Genomic DNA, 23,237 nt, shown 5'->3' with positions numbered 1-23,237 from the left:
TTTAGCTTCTTGAGCAGCTATTTTGTGGATCCGTAGGAAAGAGGCGTAGTGGAACGATAAAGATAGTTGTTGAAATGAGTATCGTTGCAATAATAACTGCATCCTGCGGCCGATTCTCTGGCAGTTATGATTGCTCATAGTGGGCAGGCTCTTTATATGCCGTTATATTAGTATTTTCCAAGATAAGCAATAGATAATTTTTGAGCTGTAAAGATCAATGTAGAGAGAAAAGGCAAATAGTCCTATTCAGCCCTATCAAAATCCCTAATTTATGAGTACAGAAGTCAAAGTTTCAAAATATATGTTCATAGTTTAGTTTTCATTAGGGATAGCTCAGGGATAATTTGTTTCCAGCCAAAGGGCATGCTAAACGGACACTTGCCCTTTGTTCAAGCAAACCATTTTATATCGCCTAATTTCCATCTACTTCCGTTCCTAAAAAGGCATTAACCCAGTGACACGCATAGTAATTTATAATATATAAATATATAATGTGCCTTTTCCCTGGCCACCTATTCAAATGTTAATTAGATATTTGCGGTGTGGGTGTGACATAAAGCCAGACCTACGAGTACATTTATTTTCGGCATGTCAAGGCCAGCGTTAGTTAAATATTTCGTCGTGGTATTGTTGTCCATATGGGGACACCTGCAACGTCACTCCGTTCCCCAGTACACTTACCGGACATCAATAATGAAATGAGTCGCGTACCCTTACCTAGTACTAGTACTGTAGTATCTGTAGTATCCTTATACATTCGAGTTCCGTCAGCCAGGGCCAGGGCCAGGGGCGCCCAGTCCCAGATCCATAAAAAGTCCCTCGACATACGTGCGCACTCAGCAGCACATTCCACTAATTTAGCTAATTAAAAATTTAATGAAGCTTTCCAAACTAAAAATACCTCCGACACGAAGGTGGCCAGTCCCGAGCAATTGGAACACCTGTTGGCCCCGTAAAACTCTTTGGATTGTTTCCCAGAGGTTTAATACCCCGAAAACGACCCAAAAAAGGACTGCAATTGAATTGTGTGTTTCCGGCAAATCAGTTAAGCACACCGCACGGCGAGCCGTGGCTGTAGACGTAGGGCCCAAAATTGAAAGCGCTCTTTCAGTGGCTTTTTACTGGGTGCCTGAAAGAAGGCAACGAAAGCCGTTCTCTGCGCTGCGCATAATTGAGTGGCGGCCATCATTGCGTCCACTAAGTGTCCTGATTTGCATACCCCTGGCAGTCCGTACTGGCGCTTAGAATGGTTGCGGCTCGGGCTCATGTCATTAGCAGTGTAACGGGGAGCAAGGACGGGACCGTGCCGCGTGGAGACAGAATTAACATGCCAGCGAGTGACACACGAGGAGTGTGCGCAACGTTCCTTGTCGCCAGCTTCTAGCCTCCCCCTCCGCCACCGCCTCCTGTATTCCCGCCTCCTTTCTACTGCCTCCTTCCTGCCACGCTGCTACGCTTCCACGCAGCGTTTGTTTGACTTGCCCTCCGCTCACCGTCCGCTCACCGCCCGCTCACCCGCCGCCTGGATTACATGTCTAGAGCACATCAAACAAGCTTACTTACCAATGACCTCGTTAATGACGCACATACATACAGCAACACACGCAAAGGACACACTCACCCCCGTGCAGCCAAAAAGGCAACTCTGTGTGCGTTCGTCGTGCTGTTGAGTTGAGTTTACTTTGTAATTTTCGCTTATCAGATTTATTTTTATTTTCATTTTTGATTTTTTGTCAGCTGCTCAGTACGAGTGGAAGCGGGGAGGCGAAGAAGTGTGTCTATGCGAAATCGACATGGGCAATGCCCTGGAAAAATACAATGCGCCAAAGAAAAGAAAGCAAAAGCAAAGCACAAAAGATGAATTATTATTTTAATTTCAATTCAATTTGATATTCATTGGTATTACAGATTTTAAATAGTTTCATTTGAACTAAAATATTCGACGCATACTCGTATATTTTCCTTTTATTCTATATTCCAATGTCGAAACTACGTTAATCTAAACAAAAGAGCCCCTATATGATCCCCGAAATCAGCAAAGACAATTGGAGCGGATATGGCGGGTTTCAAAGTGGAGGACAACGAGCTCTTGGATGAGTTCAAACCCGAATTCAAAACGATATTAGAACTAAACTTACTTGTTCTTAGTAGTTTACATTTTAAACTGATCATTTAAATGACAGAATACAATTTTCTGGCTGAGCTAGCTGTATAAAAAAGTATACTACCGAAATATAATGTGGAGATTTTATTTGCTTGCAAATTTAACTCAAACTCAAGCTATTAATAAATAATAATAATAATCCATATTGAAACGAATGTTTTATTTTTGTTATTCCGTTTATTAGCTCGTACATTTACGAGTAAGAGGAACAAGAAAATTAAGTCGCTAATTTAAATTGTTTGCATAAAACCCAAACAACCAACACCAATCAGATCAAGGAACTATGAAATACACATACTTATATCTGATGTAGCTGTCGATCACATTTTATTATGTACTTATTATATGTAGGAATGGATTTTCCACATATGTATTTATTTTTTTTATGTATTTTATAATCATTAAACGCCAGTATAAGGAAACTCGAGTCTAGTCGTGGACAGTGGGCTTTATTGCCCCTTTTTCGAAGCTCTGCAGAATGGTACGCGCATCAGGACGATCCTCCAGCGAGGTATTCGTGCACAGGAAGAACATAGCGACGATGCTGTCATGCTCCTCGCTCACCTGGAATGCCACTGGGAGTGCGGGCCGCATTCCGTAAGGCAGAAGGAGGCTGCTCTCCGTAAAATCGGAAAGATCTTCTATTAAATCGCTATCTGTCAGGTTCTCCTTGTTATCGCCGCAATCCATTTCCAGGGTGTGCGGTGGCACCAGGGCCAGCGTCTCGTAGATGACAAGGCCAAAGCTGAAGATGTCAGCCTTGCTGTCCAAGATCTTCGAATGCTTAATAACCTCCGGAGCCGACCACAGATCCGTTCCCTCGTAGAGTGGACTGCCATCCTTGTGCAGGTGCACCTGGCCATGCTCGTCCAGGGGGAGGGCCACACCAAAGTCACAGAGCTTGCAGTTCTCGAACTCGCCATTGATGAGTACATTAAAGGATTTAATGTCGCCGTGGAGCACCCGGGCCTCGGTGTGTAGAAAGTCCAGGGCCCGGGCGACGTCCGTGATCACTTTGATGGTGTATTCGGCGGGTAGCGGCCCCAGATCCTCCTCATGCCGGTCGTCCAGCATGGAGCCCAGCGAGCTTCCGCATATCTCCAGAACCAGGGTGTTCAGGCCTTCGGCCGAAGTGACAAGCCCACAGAATCCGACAATGTTTGGGTGCTTCAGTTTTCTTAAGATTTCTGCCTCGTGCAAGATCCGCTTGTTGAAGACCAAGTCCTTCTTCTCCAGAGCATCTTGTGTGATTCTCTTGACCGCCCATGGCGACCGGATCTGGCCACGTCGTGGAGAGCGGTCCAGGCGGTAGACCTTCACCCCGCTTCCAAAGCCCAGTGTCTTCATCATCGGTGACGCCGGAATGCGAATCGGGGAGCTGATGCCCTGCACGTTCTCCGAAGACAACTTGCGCGACTTGCGGGGCGGCGTCTCCATCTTCACGAGGATTTGGTCTTGGTTAATTATTTTTTCGTTAATCGATGCAGAAAAACGTCATTACTTACTCTTATTTTTAAGACTACTCTGTGAGGGGAACAGAAAGTTATTTGGGAATGCTACTCAAATCCCACTTAGTGGGAAAAGTGGAAAATTGACATAAATGTCATGGCGAATCAGATCCATTAACTGAGCAATCCTTCGACTGCTGGGTATCGAAAATCATTCTGTCATTTGGGAAGGAGCACTGCTGACGTAGTCCTGGCTCGGTCAGGGCACAATTAAAGTAATTGCCCATCCACTGTGGCAGTAGCCATAAAAAATCGCCCGATTGTCTCCGGCTTCCATCGTTCCCTCACCCGGGCCCCGTCTTTTTAATGAACGCCTTGCTAATAACTTTGACAATATGTTTGCTCATTCACCCCACGATAATTACCATTGACATCATTGCAATGACACTTGAGTTTCTTCCATGTATGGATATACATACATATACGTACCCATTTTCATATCCATTCGGATTCCCGTGCCTCGGCTTCTGTCTGGCACAAAGAAACAGTGCACAAACATATGTGTCTTTTATTGATACTGTATTTATCTCATCGTCATACTGTAACCATTAACACATGCTCTATATAATTACAATACACTAGTTTAGTTAACTATTAGTTAATTGGTCGAGCGCTGGCCACGTTTCTTATTTGGTTTCGGGGATTCACAATCTTTCTCGTTTGGTTTGATCTCTCCTGGTCCCCAAAAGCAGCCCAAGGGTTCATACATATGTATGTTCAGCGTATACATTATATAACGAAATAATACTTGTGCGGGTGTGTGCTTTTAATAAACATACATACTACATATGTGCATGACGAGTATTTGTAAAAAAATAAACAAAAATAACAGTCGCAAAACTGGTGGAATCGGAGAAAATTAAATTTATATATGTATGTACCAAAGGAATCTTTTCTTGCATAACTTAACAGTGAGCTACATGCTACGGATGACCATTAGGCTGGTCCTTACAGAGCACTCAAACAGCAGGTGACCAGGTATATCATTTAATTAAAACTAAACATTAACATACTCGTAATTCAAATAATTATCGGTTTCTGCTAGGATCATACGAGTATCTAACAAAATAATTACAACAGCTCTGATGAGTTTTCACTTACATAATATTCTGGGCTTCCTAAAACGGATTTAGATTCGCCTTGGGTTCGTTGGGTCAGCTGTTCTATAGGGAGTACACTGACTGAATAAACCTGGCAATGAAACGACTTTCTAACGAAATCAAATCCAAATGGACATCAAAACTAAATTTGTACAGAAAATGGGGATGGCAATACTGCACGGCATTTACATACGTATAAGGTCGCATCAATGAAAATATAATAATAAGACGCGTAACGACGACCGCCAAAATGATGTAATGAAGTCAAAATTCCGGAAACCAAGAAGTCCGCACGGTCTTGACTATGGTCGCACTTGGGGTGTATCTATTATGTGTATTATGTGCTGCTTAAGTAAGGATAAGTTGCGTTCTAATTGATAGAGCTACCTCACTTTTAGGTGCGTTATTCGGCAACCCTGCGTGGCAGCTTAGGGGAATGGAATACATTTTTAAGAAAGCCGAATCAAAAGGAAATGGTGAAATTGTTCAATTGAAAAAAACTACAAAATTTCGGTGAACTCTTTTCTTTCTTAGCGATTTGAGGGACCAGCCTAGTCCATATTCTACATTTTTGTTTCAGTGTGGGAGGAATTTCTATTTGTTCGGCGAGGCCTCCGCGGAATTTGCTCTGCATCGGCCCCATTTTTGTTTAAGGTGTAAACTGGAATTTTCTTGCTATCAACTAAAACATTGACTAAATTTAATTGCACCTACTTCCAGTCGCTCCGGACGCACACGGTCGTGCCCTCCGATTCTCTAGCTGTGCGTCTTGCACAAGCGGAGCAGCAGCGGATAGTGCAGATCCTCGTCGTACAGGGCGGAGTCGGCCTTGAGCTGGAGGTGTCGCTGCCAGATGGTCTCGTTGTACCGCGTGGCCAACTCCACCGTAAAGCCCCGGGCAACGCACTCGTCCTGGAACACGCTGAGAGTGCGACCGCGACTCGGGGCCATGATCAGGGCCACTCCCTGGGGCGCCAGGTAATACCAGATGGTGTCCACCAGCGCCGACCGAGCCTCGTCGAAGAACAGGCAGTCGGCGCACAGAATGAAGTCGAACTTGGCATGCTCCGCCTGCGCCCGAGCCGAGCACTCCTGCCACTTGAGGACCGAGCACTTGGTGTAGCAGCTCAGCTCGTTCAGGCAGACCGTCTTTCGAACGTTGTCCACCGAAATCTCGTTGCCGTCGGTCAGGTGCACGGCATAAGGCTTAGCGTACTTGGCGAGCATGAGGCCGGCCAAGGAGGTGAAACCGCCGCCCAGCTCCAGAATCCACTTGCCGCGGTACGCGTCCACCTCAGACAGCACCAGGGCCGTGAGGGCTTCCTCCGAGGGCCAAACGCAGATGTTGCCCGTGTTGTTAAAGCCCATAAGATCGCTGGCGGTCAGCTGTCGCTCCATGTGGTGGATGTTGACCGAGTACTCAACGTCGTTGTCCAGCAGCATGCGGTACTTGTACCAGTTCTCCGTTGTACCCAGGCACTTGAGGCTCACGTGGTCCTCAAAGCTGTCCTGCCGCAGCAGGTCGAAGCTTTTGAAGCGCCTCACCGATGCCGTCTGCTCCTCGCTGAACTCGTCGCTGGAGGAGGACACAGTCTCCTCGGAGTCCTTACGCAGGACCTTAGCCAGAATCTTCCAGCGCTTCTGGGCCGTGTTTTGCATATTGGGGGTGGCTGGAGGCGTGGGCGGCATGAACCCCTGACCGGCGGCTCCCGCTTTGCCCAGTCCAATTTGCTCAACCTCCAGCTCGGCCATCGGGCTACTGAGGTCCCTTTGCCCAGCCGAAGTCATATTCAGATTAACGTCTTTTTCTGGGTTGTTGTTGACTGCTTCCCGAGCCAGAGGTCCGGGTCCTCCCATTCCTCTTCCGTCCAGCGTCATCCTTCGGTGCTGCTTGAACGCATTCAGCGTATTGTCTATATCGTATTGCAGCAGTAGCGATATGGTTGCCAGATGTTCCACTTCCACCTCAGGTGTCTGCTCCGTTTTCCGGCTTGGTTGCTGTTGGGCCTGGGAATTGAGTTGAGTTTTTGTTGACAACTTTTGTACTAGGGTTGCTGACATTTTACTTCAGGTTCGGCTTGCTTGTCTTTCAGTTTCAGTTGTTTCCGGATTTGTTTCATTTCTGGAAAAGAGCAGAGCGAACGGGGGGACAACAGAATTAGTAAAAGTCTTCTCCAAAGTTTTCTCGTCTGGCCGAAACGAATCTCGAATTTTCTACTTCGCTTCGTCTTCTTTCGGGCCCATTATTTTCCAATTATGAATTTTTAATGGCATTCAAAATGCAAATTATCCGACCATAAAATAAAACATATTATACCGAGCGGCAAACCCCCACAAAACACTACGCAAAATCTTTGGCTACATTTTTTATAGACAAGACGTCTTTGAACATTTATGCTGGCATTGAGAAATCGGTATCGACAATTCTATACCCTGTTGAAATGAAAATGCATAATGATCCCTCTTCGATTAATGATGCTGGTACTTATCTCGATTGTATCCATCTTTAAGTTTTATAAATCAATTAAAAACCAAATGTCAACACTTTGAAGGTGTTTTTAGAACTAATCTAATATTTTGCTCTAAGATCAGCTGTTTTTATACCAGTACTAAAAAAGAGTTAAGGGGTATATTAGATTTGTGCTAAAAGTGGATGTGTGTAACGCAGAGAAGGAAATGTTTCCGACCCCATTAAGTATATATATTCTTGATCAGCATCAATAGCCAAGTCGATATAGCCATGTCTCTCCGTCCGTCCGTCCGTTCGTCCGGACGGACTTGTTGAGCGTCAAAATCTCGCCCCGCACATTTTTAAAGGTACGATAAAACTGAAAGCGCAGGATCGTAGAGAATGACCATATCTACCAGACTGCCGAATCTGAATAAGATCGGATCATAATTATAGCCAGAATGAAGAAATTAATTTTCAGTTGCTTCCCCCGCCTCCTACAGAAAGAGACCCGCTAATCATTCTCTTTCTCGCTCGCTCACTCTGCCTCGTTATGTACGCGAGCTCCCTCTAGCGGAGGAGATGTATAATATACATTGTAGATGTAGATAACAGATGTAGCAAAATTTAAATCGTAAACTTTTTTTTTTTAATTCTAAAATTCTAAACAATCTTAAGCTTTAAATGTATTACTGTCTGAGTACGGGTATAAGTAGAATCGCGTCCCCAGAAGCTTAGCTTAGTCTAGCACCTCGAAGTGTAATATATTTTCTATACCATTAAATAGCCATTCTGTTGTACATACAATGGTTATTTAATGTATTTTTTCAGTACGCACAGTAAACTCTAAGGAATCTTCCGAACCTCTAAAACTCATTTGAATTTTTCGGCTAATCAAAACTGTACTCCAACCGAGGACTCGGCCTTTTTTATAAAGCGAGATAGAGAAAGAGTATTTTTGGATAGAGCAAATTATTTAAACACTCAACAAAAGCAGGCATCAAGTCATTCGGTAGCATCTGAGAACTAACCAAAAACATCTAAAACATGTATATAGATAGATATGTATGTATGTATGTAGATATGTATGTACTTATTTGTAAATAAATCAAGAGAATATTCCCTCGTGCGTGTACTCGTATATTCCTTGGCCTTTATTGTTTTGATTGTTGCACATTTTCAGGCTGTATATTTTGGTTTTTGTTGCTTGCCGTATAAATTCATCAAAATTAAGAAATTTTACAGCTCATAAAAATGTTAATTGTGCTGACGTGAAAGCAGAAACACACAAACAGACACATACTCGTATTCAGATGGGCGGTTTTCCAGCTAAAGCCCGCCAGCGCATTTCCAACCAACCCAGCAATCGCTTACAATACGAACAGCATATGGAGTCTATCGGTGATAAGAGGGTGTTCAGTTCTGATTAAAGGCTTGTTTTTCTGTACTTTCGTAGACCCCTGGGAATGCCGTGGGTGGACCATGGACCACTGACACCTGTTCTGGGCAGCCCTGTGCGTAGTGCGGCTGAGTAATTAAAGTTCATCCGAATACTCGTACATGCATCATTCGTTGTGGGCAAGCATTTTTTGGCACTCGTATCTGTTTTCGCAGAGAGCAAAGAATCTGCATAAAAATACCAGGTATTGTCAATTCCCAAAGAAGGCTTTTAGTTTATAGAAATTTGTAATATCAACCGTTCAATCATTTTGAAATATGTACATCTACAGTTTTGATTTGCTCCGCTAAAAAGATTTGGAAACCTAAAGTGGCCTTAGCAGAGAAGATCTCGGATGAAGGGCTCGCATCGAGTTTTATTTTATTTTTATACCCGTACTCAAAAAAGAGTTAAGGGGTATATTAGATTTGTGGTAAAAGTGGATGTGTGTAACGCAGAGAAGGAAACGTTTCCGACACCATAAAGTATATATATTCTTGATCAGCATCAATAGCCGAGTCGATAGAGCCATGTCTGTCTGTCTGTCTATCTGTCCGTCCGTCCGTCCTTGTTTGTCGGCTGGATCTCAGAGACTATAAGAGCTAGGGCAACCAAATTTGGCTTCCGCCCCACAAAAGACGAAAATCTGTGGCAGGCACATTTTTAAAGCTACGATAAAACTGAAAGTGCAGTATCGTAGAAAATGCCCATATCTATGAGATTGCTGAATCTGAATTAGATCGGATCATAATTATAGCCAGAATGAAGAAATTTATTTTCAGTTGCTTCCCCTGCCCCCTCCTGCCCAAAACATCGCAACTCATTTTCTTTCTCGCTCGCACACTCTGCCGCGTTCAGTGCGCGAGCAACCGCTAGCGGAGGAGATGTAGAATCTAAATGGTACATGTATAATCTACATGTTAGATGTATAATATACATAATATATGCAGATGTAGATAACAGATGTAGAAAAAAATTGTAAAATATAAAATTTTTTTTTTTAATTCTAAAATTTTAAAAAAATCATATGCTCAAATATGTAAATGCTGACTGAGTACGGGTATAAGTAGAGTCGCGTCTTTAGAAGCGACTCACACGTTCCTTCTCGTTTTCTCTAATACCCGTATGTACTCGTGTTGTAGTATTTGAATATTCGCACTCGTAATAATCCAGTTGTCACAGCAAACAAGTGTGCTCCCAAATGTTATCCGTGCATTGACAGCTGACACCTGTACAGATAAGCTGTGCTATTGGGCTCATTACGATAAGAGCGTGTGCATATTTTAATAATGTATCAAAACTAAACACTGTTGAATACGATGAATAATAAACGGACATAAGGAATAGATAAGTATCTCTATTTAAAGCTTCGTTGGATAGAAACGAAATCTCACTTTGTGCAGAGTTGAATGGAATGGAACAGATTCACTAGCAGAATTAAAAAATAAACAACATTATTAAAAATTGAACGAAAAATAAACATCAAAGTCAAAAAAAGATCAAAGTGGCGCCAACGAACCAGAAAATAACCAAATCATCCTGCTGCCAAAATGTATTCCAGAGTGCTATTTAATTTTATGCAGCATATCAAAGCAGCGAAATATTGTCAGTGCTGGTACTATGTATATGATGCAGCCCCAAGGCAGTTCTCCGGTTTGATGAAGTACCAACTGTACTTACTTATCAGCGCTCAAAGGGAGAACGTAATGAATGTCCTAATCAAACAAGACCCTTCGTGGAATCACACTCTCAGTTTCCACCATCCCAACACAGTCTGGTCGACCTCCCACAGCAACTCCTTATCAAACATTAACAACTTTGGGGAACTTCGCCAGCTTCTCGAACTACTTTTAACGACGGCCCCGCCCAGACCCTTATTGGGGGCCAATGAAACTTTTCCATGCCTAATGCCCGGCTGAAGAATGTGAATTTGCATTCGCCGAAATGGGGAAACATGAATATTGAGTGGGCTCTGCTCTGGAAAACGTGTCCCGAAACCCGCAGCTCTGCCTCCAGCAAAAGTTTACAGCGAAAACTTTGGACCAACTTTAAAGCCTGCCTTGCAGCTACGACAATAAAAGCCGACAATGTTTGCATCGTTTCCTCTCCTGGTCTCTGACCCTGGTCTGAGAAACACTCGTCGAACGATTAGCTGGGCGAAGACACGACCTGAACCTGGGCAGCTACAGACCAAAATTCATTTGCAAGTGGGATACCGACAAGAGTCGGGGGCGGGCACAGTCGGCGGTTGGCTCAATCATTGGAAAATTAAAGTTTTTCCCTGGCAAGTTCATCCAATTCGATTCGATTCAATCACTCGAGAAACTTTTCTTGCATTGTGGCACCTGGGAAATGTTGTCGACGATGCCGTCCAAAAAAATGCAAGAACAAAGTGAAAAGGTTTTCTGCCAGCCACTCGCACACCCCCTGCCGTAAGGCGTCGGAAATACTGGGGTAAGGAAGCAAAAACCCAAGGAGAAAGCAAGACTGACGTGCGTGTTCGTCTCGCTCCATCTCTCTCCCCCTCTGGTCCCTCGTGAACGCTGCGGGAGCACGCAACGCCATACAGGATATACGAGTGCGTATGTATGTCCTCGTTCTTCTGATGAATGCTCGACGCTCTTCGCGCTCATTGCTCGCATTAACCCTATAATTTATTATTTATTGCAATCTACTGTCACAGCAATTTGCTCGGCTTTTCTTTTTATGTTTCTCTCTGCGGGTTTTTTATGATTATTTTTTCGACTCTGACCTTGGGGCCCGAAGTGTCAACAGACAGATACACACATGACTTCTGGGAACACATCAAGACAGACGGGTGCTGTTGCTGGTACTCATACTCGCTCGCATGATAAAGAGCCAACTGTGAAAAAGAGTTATTCCAGAGTCGCTGGCGAGATAATGAAGTCAAATTTAATTATGGCTGACTGCGGCTAAGAGGAAACTTTTTCCATCAACGATAATCTAATACACTACCAAGATGGGGCGGTGCTTGTACATGGTGTACAAGGAGGGCCTTTAATAAATTCAATTTAGAGATGTCTGATCATGTCACAATCAAGGAATTAAATAATTCTAGTTCAAACTAAGTTAACAAATTGACTGCTAAATTCGGAAAGGCTCCTCCAATTGGTGGCTTTAGAAATAATATTAATTATTTGGTGGGCATAGCCACGAGGTAGCATAGAGTGATTTGCTAGACATACAAATGGTTTAATAGAGTCTCCAAAATCATCTTTATTGGCAAAATATCGATAAACCAAGCCCAATTTTTCGATGCGACGACAGCCATGATTGATTGATCATTGGCACATATTGGATGGCGAGCAGGAACGCCAACTATGCTTGAGTGCCACTCACAGCTTATTTAAAGGCCAATATACGATTCAAGCAGTTACTGGGCCGCAACTCATTTCGAATCAATTTGAGGTTATTGACGCTGCATTCTTAGAATATGAATTTCTCATGGTAAATGCAATCGCTCATTACCATGATAAGTTCCACGGTGAGTAAAGACTCGTTTCAGCATACATTAATCATAATCTCTGCTCGCTCTACACCACGCAATGATTGCCTGCTGCATACGCGGCGTATGCGTAATCGTCAAAAACTTTCGAACGCTTCCTCATTCATTCGCTATGTACATATATTCTCCTTCCTAGAGTCTTTAAATTTTATTAGCGCACATAATCCCCATCGATTTATGACCAACTAACTGTCTGAACTGTCTATATGCGAGTATGTATGTACATATGTATGCGTTCTTCTATTTCCCTCCTCCTGTAATATATATTCGTATGCCTGTATTCTGCAAATTGTGTTTGTGTGTGTGTGTGTTTTTGGTGATTTGTTTACTGTTTACAGGCGTAAGTTGATTCCGAGTCAACTTTTTTCATGTGATTTCTTGATTTTTGACTGCAAGCCAACGTTAGCGCATCTGCCTATCCACAGACGAGTTCTATATGTATAAAGATTACACATGCACGACTGCTCAGATTTAATTTACGCTCGCATTTATTTTTATTGGGCATTTCTTCTCAATTCAATGCCCATTCCCATTCAGAATCGCTGCCCTGCCTCGTCCCGTCCTCAGGCGGGTTCAAGTAAGTGCAAAAATGTAAATAAAAATCCAATTTTCTTCCGCTTCTGACGAGTGCACTGGGGTCGGTTGGCTGTGGACGCAGAACGGGATGCAGTCTGAAATAAAATATTAATTAAATTATTTGCATAGCCCTGGGCCCCTCAAATTCCACTGTCCCACTCCCAGCCCCTCTCTGCCCAGGAACAATTCCGGTCTGGCCGAGCCGGGCCGGAAGTGGTCGGGCCAAGTGTCGCCTCCAATTTTTATTGCCTGTCACTCACTTAACACTGCCGTAGTTCCTTAGTTCTCCTGCGGCTCTGCAAAAATATTATTTGACGCTGGGGAGGCATTGGGTGGTGGTAAGAATAGTGTGGGGGCTGCGTGCGAGAATCGGGAATCGAGGTGAATGATCCGACAGCTGATGGCATTCACAAAAACGTGAAGGGGAATTCCCCGATACGCTGCACTGCGCTGCAGCAAACGCGATTATACCAAGCAATAAGTAACGACGAGCTAACCCCGGAGAATGAGATGAGTTGACAAAAAGCAACCAACGCGTCAAGGAAATGGACTGTTTGGTTGGCGACTGGGAAGAAACTGTATGTAATGGTTTATTGATTTGTTGGTTTCTGCATGTTTCTGGATATTCGGAAAAGGACTCTTGACAGAGGTATGTAGATTGTGGATGGACTAAAAGAACTAACTGGCTATTGCGGGCTATCAAAAAAAGCATTAATTTTAGATTGTTTAGTGGCTTTTAAAGCTTCTTTGTGAGATTAAAGTATTTTTTCCTCTCTCTTAAACTTAAGTCGCATTTTCATGAGCGAATCAAAAGGTATTGATCGGTATAATAAAAATTACAAGTCCGTTTCGTTTGCTTTGATCCCATTTTGGCCGTTGGGCCAGCAACGTTCCAAACTATATTTTTTGCTGTTTTTATACCCGCTCTCAAAAAGAGTTAAGGGGTATATTAGATATTAGATTTGTGGTAAAAGTGGATGTGTGTATCGCAGAGAAGGAAACAGCATCAATAGCCGAGTCGATATAGCCATGCCTGTCTGTCCGTCCGTCTGTCTGAATCAGATCGGATCATTATTATAGCCAGAATAAATAAATTAATTTTCAGTTGCTTCCCCCACCCCCAGCGCGCTGAGCCCCTCCGCCCTGTCAGATTAGAATCTACATTGGAGTATAATCAGATGCAATCGAATGTAAAAAAAATTTTAAAATTCTACAAATCATAAGTTCCAAATTTATATACTGACTCGAACAGATAAGCTATGTACGAAAATCATTATAAAATAGCAGATTCTAAAAATTAAAATAAAATTTAAAAAACCATAATTTCTTAACACTTTTGAAGGCTCCGAAACATTTTTTTGGTTCACAGTCGAAAAAAAGTTCAGCTCAAATGTAGGATTTCCATCCAGACACTAACTCATAATTGACAAAAAAAAATTAATTTCTCTATTTCGCAATCGTGTAATAACGAGGTTTGGAGCGTGTTAAAAGGGGGAAGGGAGAAAATTTATAACCGTGTAGGGCTGTGCAGCGAGGGCCAGTTGTACTTATATTTAAAAAATAGGGGAGATCACATTTTCTCTTCCTATAGGAAATATCACAATCATCCTTCCGATTCCCAAAATATTGCGCTTAAATTTGTGTGTTATCCACTCAATATCTCTTATAATATATGCCTTACGATAAATGAGTGTATATATGTATATATTCCCACTTGGATGTACATTCGTTTTACAATTCTTATTTGGATATTAAATCTCTCTTATGTAAATGATTCCCATGGGAATCCAGTGGGAAATCTTCATAGTCACGAGATGCCCGCTTATATTGACACATCTGCGAGTATGTACATAGTATGATATTTCCAGCATACAGAATTCCGTTCCTAAGCCCAAACAGCATTTCTGATCCTTTTGGTTTCTGGCATTTGCGAGTTATTCTGAAATTGTGATAGCAATTTAAGCCACGTACCACAGGAAAATTTACATTTTATGCCAAGAGCCCCCTCCCCGCCCGAACCATATGAAATAATTTTGCTGCATACACAGAGACGGAGGATGCAAAAATCGCAAATATGTAAAACATTTTGTGGAAATAGCTGGAAGTCGCCAGCTTGCCAAAATGGGGTGGAACGAAGCCATGGGGCCACTCGAGAGCTGGGTTCCCCCAGAGAGGTTCAGCTAAATTGTATTATCTACTCAAGAAACTGACCACTCTGGAAAGTGGGTGGGGGTGTGTCCACTTGGGGGTCATTTAGGGATACTCCCTGATTTCGGGCATCACTAAGACGAAATACTTTACGAGAGTCATTGCAGGGCTCTTAATCATCGGAGAAACGACAAACATTTTTGGCAGCCGCCGTAATTTAAAAATAACAGGACAACGCCTGGACGAACATTGCAGCCGAAAAGGACAACCCGGGGTCATCAGGGTTAGCAGAAGCAAAAGATAAAGAAAATAAATGAGAAAGTGAAACGAAGCTCCCGTCTAATCCACTTTGCGGGCTCAAAGCCGGGAGGAACACACAAAGGGCAGAGCCAATTAGGGGGCATCTAGATGCCACGTTTAAATATTCTTTTGCAAAAATTAAAAGAAATGGAAAATCAAATTTTTCCGCATTTCCTCATCCCCTGCTTTCTCCTTCCCCCTTTCACGCCCCTAAGGCAACAATAACAAATGGACGCATCAATAAATAAACAGGCAAATAGTTTGCGCCATAAACATGCATACAAACATCGACTCATAGTCGTGTAGTTTGTATACATACATGTACATATGCACAATGTACATATATATGTATAAACATATCTGTGGGTACAGTACAGAACAGTACTGCATGTACACGATATGTGTTGTGTGTTTGTGTGTGTGTGTCATGGAGACAACTCTCGCTTCAACTAGCAACTCAGTCAAATGTCTGGGGCAGAGGCACGGACAGAGGCGGACAGAGGCGGACAGAGGCGGACAGAGGCGGACAGGATGGATGAAGGAAGAAGGGACATGGGTGTACGTGGCAACATGGTACACACGGACACTCTGCCAAGTCTATAAATAGTCAGCCACCCAGCGCCACGATTCGTGGCAAGGGCAGGGCAGGAGAAAAGGGGCAACCCCTGCCCTGCAACCCAGCCACAAGGCAAAATTCTGACGTGTGTCAATGCTCTACCGACGCTGGGATTCTGGTTAAAGTTTAGCATGGTTTCCCCATTCAGCGGCAAAAAATACCCGATCCACGGGATGTAGAATGCACATAGTATGACTCGGAGTGGGAATGTAACTACCCCTCAAAAGGGCCAAAGAGAGATAAGCCAATTTGTAAAGTCCAAGAGAGCTAGAGCTCTTGAGCTCCAGCCAAGCACAACTAAGTCTTCATAGCAAATAGCTTTGGGGATAAACTACCACGCAACGGAAATGGCTCACTCGTTTGAATTTAAATGCCAACATATTCAAAGGACACATTATAGCTGATGGAAACTCAATGAAATAATTTTAAAAGAACCTACGAGGTATCAACCAGTTGCTACCGGACAGTACGAATAACAGGCATCGCTCTGACTGTCTCTGGTTAAGTACTCCTGAGGTGAGGGGCCCAAAGGATGCCAATGTCGATGTCGGAGCTTCCTCTGCGTGCCGTATAAGTGGTCCTTTGCCGAATCAACTGGAGGCAGGGGAAAGGGTGGCACAGCAGGGGCCTGGCCGGCAGAGGGAATTGAAGGAGTCTGGTCTGCCTAAATGCTTTCATCACTCAGGTGGAAAGGCGCACGCACGCCTCAGTGCCTTCACGCACAGCTAAAAACGGGGAGTGGAGCACACTCTGTGCCAAGGGCAGTGGGGATAGGGATAGGGATAGGCGTAGAGGTAAAGACGGGTCAGCTGACTGGCTAGACATTGGGATGGAGGTTAACGCCAGCTTCATATACCCAATAGACCGCCAGAGAGGCACAAACTGCTAATGTGACTGAAAATATGTTTCCAAATCAATCTCCCTCAGTGATTACTGATTGACCCGGTGGCCGACTGCCAAGCTTATCTTGATTTTCAGTGCCGTTTCACAATGTCTACGTAGTACCATGAGAAGGCCTCTAATCTAGACACTTTTTGGCTCTAACGCTGGAAATGTAATACATTTTCTGGTGACGATAATATATTTATGAGGCAATGGGACGTATTTTTAGAAAATCGCGTCAGCTATCAGCGATAATATGACGGTAATCGAACATGATAATTGCAATTGAAATATTATCGTTGCAGATTTTGATTTGTGGAGGGGGTAATTTGAATGAAATTGTCTCTGATTTGACTGCCCCTTTAAATGTGGTGCACTGGAAAAAACTGATATTATTGATATTAATCCATTCACCTTTAAAGTTAACCCCATTTCTATACGAATACACAAATACTTACTATATGGTAGACTCTGAAGAAAAGTCTCAAAGTTAAATCTTTGACTTGCTTTCGACGTTGGTCAAAAATGATTGCTCAAGCATTACTTAATTACCAATAATATTTGTCAATTCACTCTGAACCGAAGCATAGAAATCTGAACGGCAATCTTAACTCTACTGCAATCCATCATACCTGGAGGCAGGAAACCAATCACCTATCGCATCGGTAATAGTTCAAACGGCCATCCGTGCAGCCATTACATATTCCAACAGACAAATAACAAGCATTGGCCCCCTGGCCATAAATCTCTCAATTGGAAAATAGAATATAACGTTGGTCTGAACAAAAAAAACAAAGAGGAGCACCCATAAATCAAATCACAATACAACACAATACTCGTACAGTAATCTCTGTCATTGAGGCAGACCTCTGATCCCTTTCAGTGCAGAATTGCATTTTATGTTCAGGAAATTCAATTTATATTTTGTGTCTTGTTTTATTTTCAATCTCAAATATCACAGAGGCGAAAATCGGAGCAGCTAGGGCAAAGTGAAACGAAATATATTTGAATTTATACATATTGCACAGATACAATTCCTAATGAACTTTGACACATGGCTGAGGGTGGAGTGGAAGAGCGTCCGTGGGTGCCTGCAGCCGCCCGCTGAACCCGTTCGCGTGTCCGCGTCACAAGTCAAGAGGGAAGGCAGCGACAACAGCAAAAAAAAGCAAAAACAGCAAAAACAGAATGCCCCAAGCTGCAATGAATGAAAAATCAGCTTGACGCATGCAACTTTTTAGCAAAGGGCACTCGGGGGGCCACTGAGCGACAGGGCAGCTGACATATACCAAACTGACTGATAGATTAGCTAACTGACGGACAGACTGACCCACCGACTGACTGACTGACTGAAGCACATGCAGAGCCGCTTGAGTAGCTTAAGCTTGGTCTTGAACTCCTCCTCCCGGAACTTAATGGTGTGTAGCATTATTTAAGCATAAAAATAGGGAAAGAAATAAGCAATTCTAAATATCATATTGGATTTTACTCAATCAAAAAATTTTTTATGCAAATATAAAGCCCAGAAAACCTAGGAAACATTTTAAAGGTGAACAAAATACTCAAAATACCTCTTAAGGAGCGATATTAATTGACCGCTTTGTTATTTGGCTTAGTTTGGCTAAATTTAGAGAGGGATAATTAATTATCGATCACCTAAGCCTTCTCATTCCCACACAAATGTCACCAAGCACACATGTCATTGCCGCCCAAATCACCCCTCGACCACCATGACACCCGGCTGCATGAGTGCAGAAGGGGCGACCACAGAAAATAAAACCACAGAGCCGTGCCTAGGCTTATCGCAAAATCAGGACTGCAGGACTTTAGCTGCAGCAGAAATAGAAAGAGTTAGTTCGTTCGTTAGCCGATTATTATGTGCCCTGTCAGGCGGCGACTGTTCCTTCCATGGCACCCCTGTGCCTGCCACTGCATTTGCGGTGCAATTCTGCTGCAGTTACTTATCGCCGCTTAATGGGTTTATTTTTTGAGCTGACGCTGCGTATGCGCAATTCTCGTTGATTACGTATACGCCGCATCAGACCGACGAGCAGCAATAACGGAGGATGCCCGCGTAGATGCCTTTCCCCAAACACTCTCCGGACCCGATACGGCTCACATTATGCAAACTTGGCAATAAAAATTCAATTAAGTTACAAGGACGCGCCGTCAAGTGCCCTGCCCCTTAGCAGCCAGGGACAGGGGCGGAGGCAGAGGCAGAGGCATGGATGATAGCTGACTTTGCCGATAAATCAAAAATGTTTTGTAAGCAGTAACAACAATAGGCGTGGTAGAGGCCGCAGCAACAACAAATTGTGACATGCTGTGCGGCCGTGTATGACTTTGATGCACGTTTTAATTATAATTTTGACGCCAACTGTTTAAACACAGTTACTGCCACTAATATTCGAGACACATGTGCGAGCAGGGCACATGGCGATAACAAAGCCAGGGGGCCTATGTGTAGGTGCGTCTCGGTTGCAATAATTGTCTAGACCCAAGTGATATTGAGGGAGGGTGGGATCTGGGGATTGCCCCAGGCCCCGTGTCTGATGGAGGAACAGGACGGGCAACCCCCCATACACTGCGCACCTCCCGCGGAGGCACACAAAGAGCTCACATGGTCAACACAAGTCACGAAACCATCAGACGTCAGGCCCTAAGGCAGGGGAATGCATGGGGAGAAATTCTCGGAAAATTGAAATGAAACCAAAGCAAGCCGATGGATAAAAGGGCTTCTTTTTCATGTTCTTGTCAAAGTTTGCATCCACTTCAATTTGCAGCTCAAATTCATTTTGGTTTCTGACTGCCAAAGCTGGGCTAGCAACTCACCAAAATGGCAACTATAACCTCACGGATGTTACTCAGAGTCAGCTCTTTTTTTCTGCTTTTCACTCGCAGTTGTTGTAAATTAGAGCCCCGATCAAAAGGAGGCGAAAAGGAAACACTTATCAAATGTTAGCGCAATCTTGTTACTTCATCTCGTGTAGTTCTTTTGCCCGAACAGCTTTGTATAGTTTCGGGCTGCTTAATCTGTACACTATCTTTATCTTGAATTACAGCGGAACTTTATGTAGGCATCAGATTGAAGGCAGTAAGCAACTTTAGAGGTATTATTGTGGGTGATTGATCCAGGACGATTTATAGGGTACCAGATGTATCTGGCCTAGTAGCGATAGGATGGTACGAGTGGAGCAAGTAATCAGGTAAACGGCGCACAGTGGGATAATCGGCCATGGTGCTACGATGTCTAGAAGCTTTACAATAGCTTCTGCATATTTGCATATGTAAAATGATACCTTTTTATTTTTGTGGATCAACAAAGAACGTTTGAATAAACAAAAATTGGAATATTAATGGCAAATGGGATCTCACGTGTCTAATGGATAAAATACTATACATATATGGATGCATTCAAATTTTTGAATTAATTTTCAACTTGACTTTAATACATTCTTGAATATACCCTATATTTATTTAAAATATGTGTTATTAATATTCCTTTACCTTAATTTAGAAGCTCATTCTGCGATGCGGTGGGGTTTGTTTTCAAAAGCGATTTAATTGACTCAGCCTAAGGATGTGTACACCTGTTTGCATGGACAGCCCTATTTTGGCCGTTTTTCGGTGTTACGTCACTTAAATCAATCTGGAGTATTGATTATCGATTGAGTATTTATAACCATGAAGAGACTTAATAAAGTGTACCCAAATCAGAATCATACGTTTCATAGTTTATTTTTAAGTGTGAATAAAAGTTGAATACAATTTTACACACTTATTATCTCTGAATGCTCTTATACGAGTATGTAGGTAGTTTGGATTATTGAATGGTCTTGAAAATTCTCCATTAGTAGCGTACTATTTCCATATTATCCAAATTTCTCACTGACTTTTGCCTCCTCTGTTCGGCTGACGTCCCACTGTGCGGCGGAAAATATCCATGTGGTCTCAATGCACCTAACTCTCACCCCAAAAATGTGAATAATCGCGAATTGTACCTCTAATCTGTCCCCTCACTTTTCACAGTGCATTCAAAAGACGACAGGCACAAGTTTTCGGCATGGGACCAGCCGTATTCCGCTTGCCGCATGCCGTGCCTGCGTCTGTGTCTATGGCTGTGTGTGTGTCCGTTTCCAAGTGTGAGTCTGTTTCGGCGAGGGTGACATCGGCGGGGACTTAGCCATGTGTTTCTGTGGGGGTGCCGGTTAGATTTATAGCCCCCAAAGCTGTAGATCCGTGGGTAGGTGTGGGTGCGAGGGAGTGTGCCTATGCCTGTCCCTGTGTGCGTCTGTACTCAATTAATACTCATCAGGCTGACATTAGTGCCATTTGCAGATGAGAATCGGAAGCAGATGAGAAGAGAGGAAAGCGGCGGGGAAGAGTACAGGAAAAGTACAGAAAAGATACACAGAAAAGACAGTTGAACACGTGCAGCGGCCAATTATTCGGCATCCTGAGAGGACATAATACCTCCTCCCACCTATTGCGTCCCCTCACTCAATCAAAGTTCATTTGCGAGACGTCTTCTTTAGTCCAGCAATGAATCGGGGCCATAAATCTCTTTCAAGTGTGCTTGTCATCATCAACAGACATTTTTATGCCTTGCCTGAACTTTAAACTAAATAAATAAAAAATGGTGGCTCCTCTGCTCTTTCCGCTTTTATGGCACAGCAAAATTTAATGCGACGTTTGGCTTTAATTAGCCCATATAACTGGGACGGGACTGAAGCGAAAGCAGCAAGAAAACTTTAAACAGTGGCCAAAACTCAGGAGCTCAGGAGAAAACAAACAAGCAGCCGAAGAAGGGACCACGAAAAAGTGAGGGAAAACCGCAGGAAAGCCGCAGCATGAGGGGCAGGTCTTAGTTGACCGAATGGAAAATGCCTGCAAATCATTGAGCGTAAATTAAATGTAATTGAAAGCGATTGACAAATGGAATCGAGATCTGGCAGTCCAAATGCGAAGTGGAATCCGGGAATGAGTGGGGATTTGTGAGGTGGGTCCAAGCTCAATTGAACCCTGAATGTTCTCGAGGTATGTAAAATGTATATACATACATACTCGTTTATGTGTACGGATAAGCGAATAATTTCTGCTGAAAATCTAAGTAATTGTTTATGTATGGCAATCGGAGGGCACGGACTGGATAAAAGGTTTCAGAAAGGTTATCTTACATAATCCCCAATTGTCCGAAAATTTCCATAAGATTGAAGTTTTTTTTCAATTATTCAAAGCTACGAGTATTTATGAGAAATGCAAAATAATAGAAGCATTTTGCAATGCGAATTGCATGTTACGCAACCGTATTGGTTGATTCGTAATTTATCCATTCCAGACCTTCTGCAGCTCTCTCTGTCTATAAACTTCATATGGAAGACTTGTGTTTAGCAAAGAAGCAATAATAAAATGTATGAAAGAAACTTTCTTTTAGTAACTTATCATCCCTGTCTTTTTTTATTTTATCTGTGTGTTTAAATATTTACTCTTCCTTTGTTTGTTTTTTTATACGGCAATTGAACTTCTAACAATTTTTTTTACCAAATTTATTTTAGTAGGAGGAAAACTACTCACACATACATATATGTATGTATATACATAATTACCCGTAGTACGGCTCTGCGTCAATGCAATCTCCCAGCTTTAGTCGACAAAGTATCGGATGCAATCTTTCGGAAATATTAAACATAGCTAAAAGACAGAAGCTACAATGAAATGAATTGACCCCTCTGAAAAATTGTTGGACAAAACAAAAGCGGACTTGTTCCTGCTGCCAGCAACTGAAAAGTGCTCGAAAAGGTAATATTTATTTTAACTTCGAAGTAATGCCAAACGGTGGCCTTACGCACGGCTTCACTAAAAGTCAGCTGCAGTTAGATAAGTTAAATTATGCTTTACTGATATTGATAACGGAACGGCCTTTGGTGCCATGAGATAAGTGGAAACTTATCATGACAAATATTCTAAATTCCAATTTCCTCCAACACATTTCTCAGGTCCCAAGCAAAACGATTGTTAACATGTCGAAATGTTCCACAAACAAATCAAAATGCAGACAATAAATGGACCAACAATTTATGAACTTCAACATATTGTTTTTACATAGCTTACAGAATATACAGATCTCAATACACAAAACATTCGAAATGCTTACGTTGAAAAATTGTAAATATTTTCTCGGCTGGGCCATTAAAGCGCTTGAGTGCGGACACAAACCAGACTCCTAAATGTTTGGGATCTCTTCAGCGATAGCGATATGTTTGTTCTAGGTTTTAGTGTTGTTTAATGTATTTAATACTCAACAAATAGCACAATCACTCCTTCAAGATACTCTCTGAAAGATTATTTACATTTTTTTTATTTTTTGTTTGCAGGCAATCGTTTATATTTTTCTTCACTATTTTTGAAACCACGCACCATATTTTCCAAGCACACGCGCCCCGAAAGCAACAACAAATGACGAAACTCAAGCCGCCAATGGAAAACGGGAAAAAGCTGTATTTTCCACTTTTCACTCGGCCAACGTTGCG

At 42.8% G+C, this 23,237-nt stretch overlaps 2 protein-coding genes across 2 annotated transcripts; both read right to left on the bottom strand.

Annotated features, from left to right (window-relative positions):
* Positions 1–2,550: 2,550 nt before the first annotated feature.
* LOC111078017 (lymphokine-activated killer T-cell-originated protein kinase-like) lies at positions 2,551–3,779 on the bottom strand. Its single transcript, XM_041595966.1, has 2 exons — positions 3,670–3,779; positions 2,551–3,601 (listed from the first exon to the last, which is right to left on the bottom strand). Exon 2 carries the CDS (start codon positions 3,599–3,601, stop codon positions 2,594–2,596), a length of 1,008 nt encoding a protein of 335 aa, XP_041451900.1. The 5' UTR covers positions 3,670–3,779; the 3' UTR covers positions 2,551–2,593.
* A 1,514-nt stretch (positions 3,780–5,293) lies between these two features.
* On the bottom strand, positions 5,294–23,237 carry LOC111078016 (calmodulin-lysine N-methyltransferase). The gene is made up of 2 exons (XM_022372549.2): positions 22,862–23,237; positions 5,294–6,894 (listed from the first exon to the last, which is right to left on the bottom strand). Exon 2 carries the CDS (start codon positions 6,831–6,833, stop codon positions 5,529–5,531), a length of 1,305 nt encoding a protein of 434 aa, XP_022228241.2. The 5' UTR covers positions 6,834–6,894; positions 22,862–23,237; the 3' UTR covers positions 5,294–5,528.

This window comes from Drosophila obscura, unplaced genomic scaffold, assembly GCF_018151105.1.
Source record: "Drosophila obscura isolate BZ-5 IFL unplaced genomic scaffold, ASM1815110v1 contig_9, whole genome shotgun sequence".
Classification (NCBI taxonomy): Eukaryota; Metazoa; Arthropoda; class Insecta; order Diptera; family Drosophilidae; genus Drosophila; species Drosophila obscura.
The sequence above is the reverse complement of the archived record's forward strand: the minus strand, read 5'-3'. Positions and strand labels throughout refer to the sequence as shown.

Coding starts and splice junctions, on each gene's coding strand:
- LOC111078016 (XM_022372549.2), bottom strand. CDS start 6,833: ATGTCAGCAACCCTAGTACAAAAGTTGTCAACAAAAACTCAACTCAAT.
- LOC111078017 (XM_041595966.1), bottom strand. CDS start 3,601: ATGGAGACGCCGCCCCGCAAGTCGCGCAAGTTGTCTTCGGAGAACGTG.